At 38.4% G+C, this 16,664-nt stretch overlaps 3 protein-coding genes across 5 annotated transcripts; 1 reads left to right on the forward strand and 2 right to left on the reverse strand.

The window, feature by feature from the left end:
• The first annotated feature begins 468 nt into the window (after positions 1-468).
• On the forward strand, positions 469-4,569 carry LOC126614356 (transcription factor GTE4-like). Of its 3 annotated transcripts, none has more exons than XM_050281970.1 (5): positions 469-2,285; positions 2,370-2,415; positions 2,519-2,623; positions 2,718-2,794; positions 4,056-4,569. In XM_050281970.1, exons 1-4 carry the CDS (start codon positions 996-998, stop codon positions 2,765-2,767), a joined length of 1,491 nt encoding a protein of 496 aa, XP_050137927.1. In that variant the 5' UTR covers positions 469-995; the 3' UTR covers positions 2,768-2,794; positions 4,056-4,569. The 3 variants fall into 3 exon arrangements, with proteins under 3 accessions (XP_050137927.1, XP_050137926.1, XP_050137925.1); XM_050281969.1 differs by having other exon boundaries at positions 470-2,285; positions 2,516-2,623; positions 3,945-4,569; XM_050281968.1 differs by having other exon boundaries at positions 470-2,285; positions 2,516-2,623.
• Positions 4,570-6,801: 2,232 nt separating this feature from the next.
• On the reverse strand, positions 6,802-9,959 carry LOC126614364 (malate dehydrogenase, mitochondrial). Its single transcript, XM_050281982.1, has 7 exons — positions 9,581-9,959; positions 9,293-9,466; positions 9,030-9,198; positions 8,735-8,796; positions 8,476-8,597; positions 8,013-8,130; positions 6,802-7,209 (listed from the first exon to the last, which is right to left on the reverse strand). The coding sequence occupies exons 1-7, from the start codon at positions 9,812-9,814 to the stop codon at positions 7,069-7,071; spliced, it is 1,020 nt and encodes a 339-aa protein (XP_050137939.1). The 5' UTR covers positions 9,815-9,959; the 3' UTR covers positions 6,802-7,068.
• Positions 9,960-11,406: 1,447 nt separating this feature from the next.
• On the reverse strand, positions 11,407-16,331 carry LOC126614361 (tRNA dimethylallyltransferase 9-like). The gene is made up of 11 exons (XM_050281979.1): positions 15,978-16,331; positions 15,372-15,425; positions 14,463-14,505; positions 14,255-14,377; positions 13,835-14,004; positions 13,445-13,652; positions 13,169-13,263; positions 12,931-13,022; positions 12,505-12,580; positions 12,195-12,334; positions 11,407-11,899 (listed from the first exon to the last, which is right to left on the reverse strand). Exons 1-11 carry the CDS (start codon positions 16,218-16,220, stop codon positions 11,800-11,802), a joined length of 1,344 nt encoding a protein of 447 aa, XP_050137936.1. The 5' UTR covers positions 16,221-16,331; the 3' UTR covers positions 11,407-11,799.
• Positions 16,332-16,664: the final 333 nt, after the last annotated feature.

Below are 16,664 nucleotides of genomic sequence, written 5' to 3' on the forward strand. Positions count from 1 at the left end.
TCCGATTGCACTAGCATCACTACTATGACTCCGAATCCTCGCCGGATTCTCTTTGTGAAGATTTCGAAAATTTGTGAATCGTGTCTGTTCATCGTATATCTTACGATCAAAAATCATTTTAAATATTTTTATTTAAAAATAAACATAAACAGTAATTGACAAAAGCTTACCGCATAATATACGATGAACAGACACGATTTACAAATATTCAGAATTCTCACCAAAAAGATCCGAAGATGATGTAATACTACTGCAGAGAGCCACTATCTGCCACCACAAAGGACCGACAACCTCCCCTGCCCATGAGAGGTGGATTGTCTACCCTCCTATTTCCATACTCTCTCCATCCCTTCATGTTTGCGTAGTTATGGTTAAACCACGTCAACATTTTATATTCCTATTACTTTTTATTTTATTATTTTTATAAAAAATTAATATAAAATATTAACGTGGCTTAACATGACCATATCACAGGGCATGAAGAGAGTATGGAAATGGGTAGGGAAACAATCCATCTTCCTGCCCATGATCCCCAATTTCGCCAAACCCTAAAAGTAGGAATCTTTGTCCCAAATTCCTAGAACAAAATTTAGGGTTTTCAGCAAATTTAGAAATTTAGGGTTTGTCAACAAAAAAAAAATTGAAACTCAGGGTTTTTCATGTATTAACTTTTAGGGTTTTCTTCCCCAAACCTTAGCTTTTATTCAATTTCCATTTCTGCAGGCGAATCTTGAAGAAATCAAATTTCAGGTTTTTGGGAGCATTTCCTTATTTTGGTTTCAGTACCATTGGTAGGTGACGAAGCGAGCAACAAGGCCTATTCCAGAACAAGTCCAAGTCCCAACCATGTCCTCCACCACTCATCGCCGCCGCCCCAGGACCTGACGCAACTCTGCGGCGCACTGGCGTCCAACGATTCGACGAGCCACAATGGCCTGCTGCCGGGCCTTGCCGAGCCGGACGACGTTCCGCGTGGGTACGCCAAGTTCGGGAACATGGTTCAGATTCGGTTGAATTCTCAGTCCAAGGACGATAGGAGAGAGATTAAGGGGAAGCTGATGGGTGAGCTCGAGCAAGTCAGATGCTTGGTGAAGAATCTTGAAGCTAAGGAGGCTGATCTTGGTGACAGGTATGGTCAATCGCAATTTTCGGCTAATTATGCGGTAGATAATGTTAAACCTACAAAGAGGGTCAATTCGGAGGCAGGTTCTGTAGGACTCCGTGATTCGGGGCTGAATCGGGGTTTGAGTGTTTCGGTTGCAGAGAATAAGAGTGGGGTTGGTCAGTTTGTGGAGAAAGAAATAGTGAAGAAGAGGCCGAAGACAAATCAGTGTTCTGAGTTTCCAATTGGGAAGGGAAAGTTACCGCCTTCGGGGAGTAGCAAGAAGTTGAAACCCAATGTAGGGGGGAGAGGTGGGGGTGGGGGAGAGCCCTGGTTCAGGTCAGGTAAGAATCCGAGTAAAATGTTCAAGAATTGTAGTGCTTTGCTTGACAAATTGATGAAGCATAAGTTTGGCTGGGTGTTTAATAAGCCTGTTGATGCAAAGATGCTTGGTCTTCATGATTACTTTAAGATTGTTAAGAAACCGATGGATTTGGGCACGGTGAGGACGAGGCTGAACGAGAATTGGTATAAGACACCTGAGGAATTTGCAGAGAATGTGAGACTTACATTTAATAATGCAATGTTGTATAACCCGAAAGAGCAGGATGTTCATCTTATGGCAGACCAATTGTTGAAGATGTTTGAAGCCAAGTGGACCGATATAGAGGCTGAGTATAATCTCAATCTGAGAAATGGATTGGGTAATAATTCAAATTTCACAACACCTCTTTCAAGAAAGGTTGAAGCTCCTGTTCCTCCTCCGGCATCAAATATGAGGACTTTGGATAGAGCAGAATCTATGACAAAGCTTGTTGATCCCAAGTTGAAACCTGTGAGTTCTGGTCATTCAGGTAGGGTATCAGTTCCAAAGAAACCAAAAGCTAGGGACCCCGACAAAAGGGATATGACTTATGAGGAGAAGCAGAGGCTCAGCGCAAGCCTTATGACTTTGCCTTCTGAGAAACTAGATAACGTTGTGAAGATTATTAGGAAGAGGAACCCAGGGCCTTTTCAGCAAGAGGATGAGATTGAGGTGGACATTGGTAGTGTTGATCCTGAAACGCTTTGGGAACTGGATAGGTTTGTGACTAATTACAAAAAAAGCTTGAGCAAAGTTCACAGAAACGTGGAGCTTGGTCCTCAACCAATAGCGGAGCCCGACGATGCCATCCAGGAGATGGTAAGACAATAAATTAGTTCCCTACCCTGCTTCTCACTTTTAAGTTTTTCTGGCTCATACATGATTAACTTATCATCTTTGCAGACTGTAGAACCAACCACTACAGTTGCAGCAAAAGACGCCAACGCAGGTAATAAATTTTAACTCTTAAACATCAGTGGCACATTGGTTGAGGTCACTCTTGAATCTATCACGTTCTATTTGCTTAACACTTCCTGTTTCGTTTTTAGAAGAGGAAAACAACAGTAATACCTTTTCCCCGGTTCGAAGAGAAGAGCAAGGTGATAATGTGAGTGGATCAAGTGGTTCTAGGAGTGATTCTGAATCCTCTTCAAGTGGTAATTATCAGTGTTTTTCTGTTACTATTCATGTAAGGTCCTAGTTCTGTTTGATGTTGTTGAGAGTTTATTTATTGTGGTATACTCTATGCAGATTCTGACAATGAAAGTTCCTCTGGTGTTGAATCAGATTCAAATCATTGATCTAGGACTTGAATTGATTTAGTTGAGGTAGGTGGCACTATCTTGGTTAATGATTTTATTCTTATTTTTTTAGTCAAAGTTGGCCTGTCGACTACTGAATAAATCTTGAATCAAGAACAGATAGTAACAACGGAATTATAATATTCAATCTTTGGGGTTCCATGATTGGTTATAATTGAGTTTCTTTGATCTTGGAAACCCTAAAAAGGAAACTAGAAAGAAAGTAGAACTCTGAGTTTCCATTATATAACTAAACGATAATTTGTATCGTGCCAGTTGTCATTGCAGCAATTATGATCGTTGTTTTTCTCTCCACTCAAATGGCAATTTGTCAATAAATAAATGCAGAGATATGTGTCAGAAGTGTTAGACCGTCGTAGTTTTTCCATTAAGAGTTTTTCATTTTATTTGGATCATAATAATTAGCAGGAGACCAATTTATAAAAAGTTTGGGGTGCCCTAACAGTAGTTTACTCTAACTTTCCATTAGACCAATGGGAAATTGTTTGTTTCTTCAAGTTTTACAATCCCAAATCGTTCCATAATATGTTGAATGTCTTTGTTCTGTATTTCATGACATTTCCGGTTTAAAAAACTGTCATCACTCTAGTACCAGTGAGGCTTTCGCCTTGAATTTTTGTTTTGCAGTGGCTATCCACTGGATTCGTGAAGTTTCTCCAATTACCATGAAATTTTTCAAACTGTGAATGTCTGATGGGATTTTGAACCTTATTTGCGTTCCTTTGTTACAAATGATGAAAAGATATCATGGTCATAGTTTATTTACAATGCTTCTGCATATGTATGGATAAGCATGTGTGACTGCAGTGTGTTCGTGTGCATGTCGGTGAAGTGTCCATGTGCGTGCTTTCATGTATCAAGAAAACTCTTGCTGGTTTGAGAGCAACACTCGAGTTGCCTCAATAATATTCATTTTAAAATATGGCCACAACCTCTAAATGTTAGTGTATATGCATATACTAGGATTCTGAGTTTGTATTATACATAGAGAGCTTGCATGCTACGGACATCTTTAAATGCACATAAGATCCAGTAGTTATGTGACAATCTTTAAAATATTCGAATTTTAGTGACAGACAATTGCATAAATTTGGATAGCGTTATTAAATCCCGATTCATAAGCATACTAAATTTGCAACGGTTTCCTAAAATTCAGGTTGAGTGATTCTGTACATGCATGACATATTCAGTCATTCACTAGTTATGTGGCTTCTGTTATGATGGAGACGTCTCACACAAGTTTCTTTCACATTTCTTGACATCTCAGATCTTTTGCGAAGTTTTTTGTTCGACCTGGGATATAGTTTGTGTAGATCAAAGCATCCAAAGCGGGTCATCTTAACTGCTGCTCCTGATTAGAGTTCGTCGATGGTGTATATTGATGTAGGAAGGTAAATTAATTAGTTGTTGCTTAGGGAAGACATTGTATGAAAGTCGTAGAACGAACAATTATGATGGCAGGAAACAGTTTGTATGAAAAATGTGTACGAGTGGAAACTGCAAGCTACTTGCTCATCAATTCCTTTTAGAAAGTGATATGTTAGAAGTTGTTTTTATGGTTGTGCTTTTGACTTGTCTTAGTGCACGCCCTTCTGGTTTCTTTACCTGGTGTTGGGGTCACTCTGGTCTTGTAATCTGTAGTCCAAGAATTTAATTTGGGGTTGGGGATTACACCGGAGTATGGTAGAATTTTCGTCGAACTGAATTGATGAGTTCTCCAACTATGTATCACTTTTTGAGTATGTCACTAAAAAGTAATAATTCGTCTGTTTCTGACTTAATATTTAACCTTGTTCTTAGAGAGATTCTCTCTTACATTTGATATATAATTTCAATGGCGTTACCTACCCAACAAATGTGAAACAATCTGTCCAGTAGATGCTTACACAATTTGGATTGATAACAAAAAACTTCTCTCGTGTTTAGAGTTTTTATCACAAATGATCATTTATGTTTTATTAACTCATCAGTTTGGTCATTTATGTTTTATCTTTTTATGTATTGACTCACTCATCACGTTTGTCCTTACCATGAGATTCTGTTGTAAGTTGTGTTAAGATGCTTGTGTGGCATGTGTGGGGCCAAGGGAATATGTGGAAAGGCACAAATATATGAAAGCCCTAAATTCGGATCCTCTTTGTGAGGATCCCGAGGGTTCGTGAATCATATCCGTTTATCGTACATTGTGCGATCGGAAATCATTTTAAAAAAAATTATTCAAAATTAAATACAAACAGTGCCTCACAAAAACTGACTGCACGATGTACGATGAACGGACACAATTTACAGATTCCCAGGATCCTCACCAAAATGATCCGGAGAGGATCCTGTTGGGAAAGCCCCCTCATTCAAACAGAATTTGTGATAAATCCTTGGAAGTTCAAAATACTATCTTTTCTTTTCAGTTGCACTTTTACCATTTGTTTGGAGCGTCCTAGGCCTTCTCCGTACAAAAAAAATCTGGAAGTTGTACCGGAGTTGCAAAGTTTTGGAGTTGAAAGATTTTGCACCCGGTTTGCTGGAAATATGTATATGTTTGAGAATGTTTAGTGATAAATAATTAGAGGCCAAATACCAAAATTTGTCCAGAGTATAAGGTAGAAGAAGATAGATGACCCGTGAAGGTAACTTATTCCTTCCAATCCTACAGTTTGTGGGGATTAGAAGGGATCCGTTCATGATTATTCCACCTAATTCATTCAGCTAGGACACAGTTTAGTAATTGACCTTAAATTTTTACTTCCACATGCTCCGAATCGATTGAGTTATCCGATCATAAGTACCAAACACAACCTTAAGTTACTACTTTATCCTAAATTTGCAACAGTTTAGTGTTATTAATCCTTATTCATAAGCGTACTAAACTTGCAACATTTCCTTAAAACTCATGTGTAGGACATTGAGGGTTATGTTTGGACGAGGAACTTTCAAAATCTAAAGGGATTTAGGCATAGTGACGAAGAAATCGATCAGAAAAGTTTGATATGAGGGATTAGAAATGCAGTACATGAGCATTACAAATGCATGAAAGTAGTCATTTACAAATTCCTACGACGTACCAGAGGTGCATTTTCGAATTCCTCCTGTATAACTTTTGTGATCCACTTCTTCCTCGTTTTGCCTATATGCCTTAGAATTTGTAAGTCACTCGTCAAACATACTTGATTTATGATGAAGGCGTCTTACACAAGTCCCTTCACATTTCTTGACATCTTGGAGTCTTAGAGAAGTTTATGAACAAATTGGATGAAACAGTTTTTCGTCGAATTTGATCAATATAACCCAATGATCAAGATCTAGCTACCAATAATCCCCGTGTATAAGATACACCAAAGCATAGTAAAATTTTCGTAGAATTTTGCCAAGATCTATACACCGGTCTGCCCAAGCAAATAGAAACAAAAAGAGGTCGACTTTTAGGTGAATTTGTGTTTTGTAGTTGTGGAGGTCACGCCGGCCTTTGATGGAATCCACATTGAAATGAGCAAATGCCGAGTCCAAGTGGGATCCTTGTCCTTTAGCAATTTGGAGCGTCCCAACTAGTTAAAAACCACGCACACAGCTTTGTCCACTTGCACCCAAATACCTGGATTAACTACAAAATCTTCAAATACACAATTTTTAATCCTCTAAGTCACCATCAACAACCAATTTAAAAGAGAAGGTTATTGAGAACAGATTCTCTCTTGCAACCAATTCATAGCCCCAAGCGTCACCCTACGTTCAAAAAGTGAACCACTTGCCAAATATAGGCTTGGGACGTGGTGAATTGCTGACAAAAGAACTTTGGTGGTGACACATTCATACCCGTCGTTTGCCTCTTTTCACGCAATGAGAGACGAGGTGCACAAAACTACTTTGAAGAAGAAATTGCGATAAAGGAAATAAGAAATATTCGCGTCTACGCACCACAAGAAGGCGTAAACACGTTCAAGAAATCCTTATGGGTAAAACAGATGACGATCAGACTTGCAACTCACAAGCATTACGATCCAGTTTCAGTGACTAACCAGTAACCACTAATCAACTTTTGATTCGATGAAACATTATGATGATTCAAGTTCAAACAACTTAACCCCCTCCCATAACATGTCATTGGGAATTATTTATAGAAACCTTGTCTATTAGAGCTTACTCCAATGAGAACAGCAAAGCCGATGCCTGTGCCGCTGGCAGCACTGAAAATACAATACTACTTGGACAAATGCAAAATTTGGATGGGTTACTATCAGGATGGGTAGATAAACCCCACCCCCCCAATGCACTAATAATACATTACACTAACTCTGGTTGGCAAACCGGATACCCTTCTCGATGGATGATTTGAGCTCAGGGATCAATTTTTGGAGTCCTTCCTGTTCAAAGTCTGAGAGATTACCCAACCCCAAAACTTCCTCGACTCCATTCTTTCCAAGCCTCACCTGAAAACCAATGCAGAGTATGGTTTATTGCTTATGACAAGAAAGGTAAAGGAAAATATAGCATCAGCAATTTCATGACCAACTAGACATACACGGGACACAAGATTAAAACTGGCCATTGTATGGATGAACCATTACGGTGATATGCAATGCAACTGACCAACATATACTATATCTATTGCGTGTCTACCCTCCATGAGCATGTGTTACAATTCGAGCTTTTTGAGTACATCGATATTTTTATACTAAAGGGAGGGGGAGTTTGGCTAAGCCACACAATGGGCAACCTAATTTGGTATCGAATTTTCCATCCACGAGATTTGAACCTAAGACCTCTCACTTCCAAGTGAGGAGGAATACCACCAGACTGTAGTACTGAGTGGCAATTTGAGCTTTTAACTCATGTAAAATGCAGACATGTATGCAACCACTATGGTTGAGACATACTATTAACTAATATATTTCAACCACCATATGGTGAAAACAGAACAGCCATCAATAGCCAAAACAGGAAGTGCACCGTCTAGCAAAGAGATTTATACACAACTGTTCCAGGCGGTAGCCACCAGGGATACACAATCAAGGAACAGACTAGTAGGCATGACTACAAACATAATCACATCTGGAGACATGACAAGTAGCACACTGCAATACTAAAGCTGAACAGCACTCATCCGTAAATCCAATTCCTGGTATACTAAGAAATAAAAATAGCTCGAGGAAAAATGAAAGTTATGAACTAAAAGCTTAAAAATCAATTCAAAGATGAGGAGATGAATCCCTAATTTGTTGATCTCACTAACCTTAGAAGCAAAGAAAGGAAGTTCAGTGATGCTTGATTGCACATACGAACATTCCACAACATCGGGTACCCCATTAAGTCCCTTCAGACAAGCATCAGCGAAAATAGCTCCAGCATAGCTGCAAGATAAACGGTAAGTTAGTCCAGAAAAAAACATAAATTTCTTTTTCTTTGTTTCCCCAACAAAAATAGAAAATTGAAACAAAGAAATCTACGGAGGAATACAAAAGGGAAACAACATTATGGAAGAAGCATGTAGCACCTTGGAATGGCTATGAAGCCATAATGTTTTAACACATAAAACATATTATTAGGAAACATTCACCACATACATTTCTACATCTTTGTACATTACATGAGATATAAATTTCAATATAAATTAGGCAAATATAATGATGAAACATAAACTCGAAGCATCTTTGCAAAACAAAGTGTTCACGCAATGGTTTTATCCTAACACTTACGCCATTGACAATGTTGCTGATCCCTTTCCAGCCTTCGCCTCCACAACTTCCGTTCCTCCATCTTGTGTTCTCTTTGTCAAAGCCACAATAACATCATGAGGCAAATTGGCTGCTGGGGTAGCCTAAAACATTAAAAAGAACAGTACAAAATTAGACATCTTTAAGCCAAGTCCAACCAAAGCAGATGCCACAGGAGAAACACCGAAATTAATCTCATACAATCCAAATGCAAGCCTTAAACCATTCAAGTGATATATACCTGAGAAAATAGTGGCAGAATGGTGACGCCAGCATGGCCACCAACAACTGGTACATTAACCTCTGCAAACACAAACCCATTTTCTTTATTTAGTACTGAACAAAACGCAATCTTACAAAAGAACTCGGCTTCGAAAACCCCTCAAAAAGAACAATAGAAATGCTTTAATTACATCTAGCTAAGTTGAGATTCGAGAACATCAATCTTTTGCAAAAACCCGAAACAGAAGCACAAAAAATGATAAACATAGCTAAAAGGACAGAGCTTTTAGAAGGCAAGTCAATAATGTATATACCAGCAACATTAACATTGGCCTTTCCAGCATAGAAAGTCTTAGCCCTGACCACATCAAGAGTAGTGACACCAAACAACCTCTTCTCGTCGTACTTCCCGGCCTTCTTCAACACCTCGGCCGCAATCGGGACTGTAGAGTTGACTGGGTTGCTAATCATGTTGATCAGCGCCTATAAAAAACAATCACCCAACATCCCAATTCGATCAAATACTCAAGATTTCCAAAAATTTCATAGAAATGAAGGGCACAAAAGGGATACTCACATTGGGGCAGTACTTAGCGATGGCGGTAGTGAGACCCTTGACGATACCGGCATTAATGTTGAATAGATCGTCCCGGGTCATGCCGGGCTTTCGGGGCACTCCGGCGGGGATAATTACGACGTCGGCTCCCTCCAAGGCTTGAGCAAGCTGCTCTTCTCCGGCGTAACCTTTGACCTAATCACCACCGTTCACCAAATCCCCGAATTAATAAAAAAAGTTGAAAAATTTAAGATCGAATCGGAAACACCCGATCGGCGAAGGGGAAGTATTAGAGAGGGTTCGGAGTACCTCAGATCTGGTGTTGATGTGGCTGACGTCAGCGGCGACACCGGGGGTTCCGGCGATATCGTAGAGGGAGAGGTGAGAGACGAGGGGGTTGAGCTTCATGAGGAGAGCCAGGGGCTGGCCGATGCCGCCGGCGGCGCCGAGGACCGCGACCTTCCGCTCGGGGACGGAGGCGGATGAGTAGCTGCGGCGGGCGACTCGGTGTACGGATCTGGCGATGGACATTGAAGGCCTCATGTTCTTGCTTTGGGAGTGTCGAAAGCTCTCTGCTTAGCTTTGTTTCGCGAGTTGCAAGTACTGATACAACAACAAGTAACCAACAGAGCGAGCGATCGTGCCTGCTATTGGTATATATCTATGATCTATGGTTGGCTCCTAGGGATTCGTGGTGTTGAATATTATTTCCAACGTGTAATTTTAAGAGGTCTTCAAATAATAAATAATTATTACATGGTCCTTTACCTTTTATGACAAATGATAAAATAACCAAATAAATTTAAACGTAAAGGACAATTCAATTCAAACACGGGAACTCAGTTGTGGTAACAAAATGTGTTACAACTTACAAACATCTTTGGTGGTTGGGTTACGGCATCCACTTTAGAGCGAGGTTTCTATCTTGATTATCGCACTTCCCGGGTTGAACTGCCCGGCTAGGCTCCAATAAAGGGCCTTCACCTTCTCTTGCATTTTTCAAGAAGATTACTTATTTTAGGCGATATCATTGGTTTAAACTATCAAAATCTATCACTTAGTAATATTGTATTCCTCTTCATTTTTAGGTTTAATTCTCATCAAAAACGAATTTAAATCATATTATTGCTAACTTATTGTGAAGTTAAGCCGATCCTCCTCCTTCTTTAGCGTAGATAATATCAACCGTTAAAAAAAAAACAAAACTATCAGAATCTTTGTTCCCCACAAGATAATCACAAATCATCAGTGGTTTCCTTGGTATGTAATAAATTAGATATGCAAAAGCCCATCTTACCAAGATTATGATTGGTGAAGGAAGCAAATGCATGCCTTTCAGTTACCCCTCCCAAAATTCTTTTTCACTTTCTTAAAAGTTGAAAGAAAAAAAAATTGTAAAAACTATTTTAAGCTTTCAATTTTCGGTTTTCAGAAAAATAAAAAATAAAAAATTTAAAGCCAACTTTTTTTTTCTTTTTTGCAATAATCGCTTAAGTTGCATGAGAGTGAACCTATATTCCTTTTATTTCCCCTTTGGAGATGAAAAAATAAAAGCACATGGGAACTTTATTCGTTTGTCACTGCTACATTGTCTTTTATTTTCTCTCATTGTACACTGTTAACTTTAAAAAAAAATATTTATTATTATCACTGTTTTATAAATTCTCGCTTAGAATTCGTTAGGTCCCATCTAGAGTTAGGCGGTTAGCCACTGTCCTATTTCTAAGTATTTAAAAATTAAGAAATGACTTCTTGATGACGCCTAAACACCTGCCTAAACATCCACCTAGTTCGTGACTCTTATTTAGAAAAAAAATAAATAAATAACTTTCATTTTTTCAATAAATTAAAAAAAAAACTTGTTGAATATTTAGATCAACAGTCATTATATGCGTGTTCCTCATGTTTTCAATCATGTTTTTTTTTTGTTAATATAAGTAGACATTTATTTATATGTTAGATAATAAATTTAATTAAAATTAAGAAAACCACCTAGGCCTTGTCTAGACACCTGAGCTCTAGGCTCCTGCCCGCTGCCTGACCAGCACATGGAGAAGAGAGTTTTGTACCGCAATGCATAGGTAGAAATCCAACACCCTATCCATTAGGATATTACACCACATGCACTTTGTCCATTGTTAAACGATTAGTAATCATGTGGATTTATTCACCAAATCACTATAAATTACAATTTTATAACATTTTAAGTGGTGAACAAAATTACAATCAAACTCAAAACTTTTCATGCTATTTTAACAATTGCAGAGAGCTAATGTCAAGACTTTGAAATCCCATATGTTGAATAATGAGTTCTCACAAAATGATTCCGATGTAGTCCTCGGCCGGCTGCAGCGATACATCGGTGGAGCCTTAAGAAATGAACAACCGGTTTAAGCCAGAGCATCAAAGACTAACCTTTCCGGAGTTGTTTCGTGAGATTTTCTGATCCGACAGAGACATACTGAGCACAACTCAGGTGGAATAGTGGATGATCATGTAACACTGGTTGGTTTGGCAAAGATTGAACCTCAATGAAGTGAATGATCAAGTTCCGATTTGTTGTTGGAGCACTGTGTTTTTCTTATCCAGTCTAGAATGTCTGAACAATCTTCGCGTCTGATAAAATGCCTTCGTGTCGTAAACAAAACTATTTAGTATTTTGTCCACTGTGTCAATGTTGTGAATATCGCATTACGAATGGGAAAAACAAAACAAACTCGGGAAACTAAAAACAAAATAACCAAGACAAATAACACAAAAAAATTAGGTGGTTCAACTACGCGGTCAGCAACAACAATCTTTGACTATATCAATAACGAGTACGACGAATAATCATGCCAAGCCTCTAGGATTAAGACTTGACGAAAAACCCAACAGTCAACAATTAACTTAACTGCAAGCCTTGAGTGTTTGTAAATCATACCAATTTTTAGGTCGATAAGCCTTTAGTTCGGCAACTTCTCGATGACTTGTTAATTCTTTCTTCATCCTCAGTGATTCAGGCACAACCAAATTTTCGGTGTTTTCATGGTATGCATCATAAATGAAGTCGAGCACTGTTTCCTGCATAAATTGTCCATTAAGCATTCACCGATTCATAGGCTTTGGGGGAAATGAAGAACTTACACAGCCAAAACTTTGAGTGACGAAAATAATATTGGGACAATGCCTGGGAGGGCGGAAAGCTAAATCTCTCTTTCTGACAAATAATGAAAACAAGATTGGAGAAATACCAAGGGTTTGGAAGCATCAAGCCAGTTATAGATATGCTCGTTGCGAAACCATGTTAACTGCCGTTTTGCAAAATTTCTGCACACGAAATTGAAAAAATTCTATGACTGAATGTAATGTGTGAGAATCTTACTCTACAAAGCCACAAGGAGTATTAAGCTCTCATTGTCGCACCAGGTTTTTGACACAAACAAGCACGGAAAGTTGGAAGCTCTTTTTGCTAATGAATAGACCATAAAACAATTTGATAATCATAAAACAAAATTATAATCCAATCTGCAACTTCCTATATCTACTGACTGAAATTTAGTTTTGTTGTATCCCCGCAAACACGATTTTTATAATGTACGTTGAAAACGTCTCCAAGTTTGGCATAGCATATGGTATTATGGCTTTTGACATATGAATTTGAGGTAAAAATGCATTACCGAGATGCTTTCTGAAATTCAGATAAAAAATTGTAGAACTCTCTTGGAAAACTAACTCCTTGCTGCCTACACATCAACAGATACTCCATAGCCTAAAATCAAACATTTCTTACCGTTACTACTATCACAGATAATAATAGAATGACCAAAAAAACAGTGTCACACAATTTTAATGAAACAAAATCAGACAACCATTGCTTCAATAATTAAAGAACAATAAACAATAGTGGTTGCATACTTGTCTGTAACCAATTCCTCTGGTTGCTGAATTTGAATTTGGAAGAAGACCCGAATCAAGAAGCCAATTAGCTTCCGACAAGATGCCATCACTTCCTGCAGGAATTTAAAAACAAAACAGATTAAAAGAAAGAGAGAGGAAAAAAAAGTACCTCGCCCCCATTGAAATTCTAATCCTAACGGATCAGGTTGTGTAAAACAAATGAATCGCCTGATCTGATTTTGAAACTTCAAAGGCGAATGATCAATTTGTAGTGATGTGTTATAATATATTTACCTGATAGCATATCTTCACATCGGTAGTCAATTGATTTATAAAGATCAACTCTTTTGCTTGAGAGGAAAAAACAAATAAAATCATAGTCCAATTCCTTTGATTTTACTTCCTCCGTAACATCAGTTGAAGGACTAGCGTCATTTGCATCACACTGTTTCCGGAAAGAATCATACGGCATTTGAAATGCAGATGGAGGTGATCCACTAGACTGCATTGCTGAACATGTATATGTTATGCATCCAACATCAGTAAAATGGAGAGACATAAGCTTCTAAATGCAAAACAACTCAACTAAATAGTGAATATTGAGGCAGATACATTAACCAGATATTGATGTGTCTGTGTCCAAGGAATGCATAATATTAGAACCAGAAAACATAACAAACCAACCATAATAATCTCAAGGCTGCGTCTTAATCGATACCAGTCATTAGCAGCCAAAAGTTGAGCCTTTGGGTCACCTGCCTTGACCACCAACTCCACAGCTGCATCCCAGTCGTCATTTTTCTGTAGGTCCTCTAAATCGGAATACACTTCAGATGCAATCTCTAGAAAGGCTTGTGTACAACAAAAAATCAATGCTATCAATACAACAACAAAGTAGAGAGAAAAATAATTAGGCTTATTACTCTTAATTACAGAGATTTTGTTTTTCTTATTCAGCAACGTCACCAATCAACATGCAGATGCCATTGCAAATTACATTATTTCACAAGGCAGGCCAGTTATGTTAATTTTTACTCAATATTCAAACTTTAAACAGACAAAAAACATCCTAACTTTAAAATGATGAGAAAAACAAAAAAGATATTGGCACATACCATCGCAAGTACAATCCAGTACCACCAGTAACTATAGGAACCCGGCCACTATCAAGAATACTTCTTATAGCTTGCCTAGCATCCTCAAAAAAAAACCGTCCAACAGAATAGTCTGAAGAATAAAACACGTGGAAGAATAAAACACGTGTTGAAGTGGCAGAACATAAATATCCAAAATCCCAAACCTAGCAACACACCTTCAGATGGGTGCAGTATGCCAACAAGATGATGTGGCACCTCCTGCACCAAAAGAAAGAAAAACACAAAACATTAAAGAGTATCACAATGATTCCACCAAATGAACCAAATTTGTTGGTCAAGTTCCAGTTACTAATAACAGACCAGTTGAGAATAGAATGCAAAGGGAGACGTTGTCCAACTGAAAGGCTCCTCAACAACAACAACAACAAAGCCTTTTCCCACCAAGTGGGGTCGGCTATATGAATCCTAGAACGCCATTGTGCTCGGTTGGATTCATTTTCATAAGGATTCGACGTAACCGAGGAGTGCCGGCTGTCGACTACCTGACGCCCTCCCCCTCCTCCTTTATCCGGGCTTGGGACCGGCAATGTAAGATAAACTGAAAGGCTCCTGCCTGAAAAAAAAAATGTGGAGAAGTTATCTATTATATATATACACACACACACGCACATATACATACACACACATATATATATATATATATATATGAAATTCGTCTTAAAGATCAAATCTATACAATAGAGTTATAACATATGATACTATTCCTGAACTGCACATTAACTGTGGATATTATAGGATTTGTTGGAGAAGATAATATGAACTGCTAGTCTTTGAAACTGTTAACATTCAAGTCAGATATGAGTCACATGATGGAACAGTAGCATCCACAAACATCGTGTTAGAAATGATAAAACGTAAAATTTGAGCACAACATTAACACCATAGTGACAATTATTCGGAATCAAAGAGAATTCAAAACCTAATTTAATGGGAAAACATAAAACTAAGACGGCATACGATGCATCTGAAATCAACATACTCTAGAAATCTAGATTACCATAGTTCAATTACAATGTAGAATCATGCCTGCACTAAATGTGCAAATTTCTCAATTACACAAGCACCTGTCTTTCAGCTGGCGAAGGCTTGGCAGATCCAATATCAAGACCCCGATATACCTGTGGCACAAAAGCCAAAACAAACAAATTCACTTCGACAATATGGCACTACCTATTAATTCTACAAGCGTCAACAAAAGGAAATTCAATCAAGGCAATGCCATAAGGCTTTCTTTGTTCTCATGGCAGAGAGAGCGATGTTATCCATACACCAATAGAACCGGCTTTTACTGAGGGAGATTGGAAATTCAATCACGGCAATGTCTATAAGCGGGGGCCTTAGCATTACCGATTGAAGGCAGGCTTGATTCACGAAATTGACCAGAACAAGTCAAAATTCTCAAGGAAACAAATTCAATACTTTCGGGTATAAAACAATGTCAACTGTCTACCTATTACCTTCCTACATTTTCTCATCAACCAAACATGGTTTATCACTAAATACCCAATAAACTAAATTACTTGCAAGTTAGAATCTTTAGAAAACCCAACTAACCAGTTTGCTGCTTAGTTCGAAAGAAGCTAAATTTTCCCATTTTCTTCCCCTTTTCCCCAGTATCCTAACAAAGAACAACAAAAACCAACAACTGGGTATTGTATTTTCGCTCAAACCTGGACGGAGTCGGCGCTTATAATCTCTCCATTGAGCCGCTTAGCGAGCTCCAGAGCGAGGCGAGTCTTCCCGGAGCCGGTGGGCCCAGATACCACTATCACCTTCTCCTTCTCTTTAGTCTTGGTGGCTGAAACAGAGCAGGCGGTGGTCAGACGCCGCCGGCGGAGAGTGAAAGTCAGCAGCCCAGCCGTCCTGAGGACCCGCGGGCAAAATGTACCGACACAACTGCTACTGGTTATCATATTTTTGGTTGGGGAGGAAGAGACAGGTTTGGATTGGATTGGATTGGATTATTTTTGTGTTCGGTCGGGTTTAGAGAGGGTTTTGGGTCTCAACTCTTATTGGACATTTCCATATGTTTTTCGTTTATTTTATTTCATTTTATTTTTAAATTTCTTTTTCTTCTCACACTTAAACTTGTTCATCAAGTATGAGATAGTATTTTTTTAATACGAGTGATATTTTACATTAATTTATACCGAATAGAAAGAGTTTGAATCCGTAACGCAGTAGGTTGAAGAGGAACATCTTACCACTAAGGCAATCCACCACTTGCAAGTATGAGATTGTTATTTATGTGTAAAGAGTTATTCTTCTCTATGCACAAATTAGAATTTGAAATTAATGTGTGCTTAAATTTCTCCTTTTTTTCCTTAAGAAAAAGGGACCAGCTGTTAGCTTCGCCA

This window comes from Malus sylvestris, chromosome 3, assembly GCF_916048215.2.
Source record: "Malus sylvestris chromosome 3, drMalSylv7.2, whole genome shotgun sequence".
Classification (NCBI taxonomy): domain Eukaryota; kingdom Viridiplantae; phylum Streptophyta; class Magnoliopsida; order Rosales; family Rosaceae; genus Malus; species Malus sylvestris.

Bases quoted from the DNA above. Each gene is read 5' to 3' on its own strand.
- LOC126614356 (XM_050281969.1), top strand. From the start codon at position 996: ATGGTTCAGATTCGGTTGAATTCTCAGTCCAAGGACGATAGGAGAGAG. The intron at 2,416-2,515 runs GTAATAAATTTT...TTTCGTTTTTAG, and splicing joins AGCAAAAGACGCCAACGCAG to AAGAGGAAAACAACAGTAAT. The intron at 2,624-2,717 runs GTAATTATCAGT...TACTCTATGCAG, and splicing joins TTCTGAATCCTCTTCAAGTG to ATTCTGACAATGAAAGTTCC.
- LOC126614361 (XM_050281979.1), bottom strand. From the start codon at position 16,220: ATGATAACCAGTAGCAGTTGTGTCGGTACATTTTGCCCGCGGGTCCTC. The intron at 14,005-14,254 runs TATCTTTTTTGT...TTTGTTGTACAC, and splicing joins CTTGCGATGGTATGTGCCAA to AAGCCTTTCTAGAGATTGCA. The intron at 12,335-12,504 runs GTATTTCTCCAA...CAATTTATGCAG, and splicing joins TTGATGCTTCCAAACCCTTG to GAAACAGTGCTCGACTTCAT.
- LOC126614364 (XM_050281982.1), bottom strand. From the start codon at position 9,814: ATGAGGCCTTCAATGTCCATCGCCAGATCCGTACACCGAGTCGCCCGC. The intron at 8,598-8,734 runs GTATATATCACT...TTAATGTTTTAG, and splicing joins TTCTGCCACTATTTTCTCAG to GCTACCCCAGCAGCCAATTT. The intron at 7,210-8,012 runs GTTAGTGAGATC...ATTGGTTTTCAG, and splicing joins TTCCTTTCTTTGCTTCTAAG to GTGAGGCTTGGAAAGAATGG.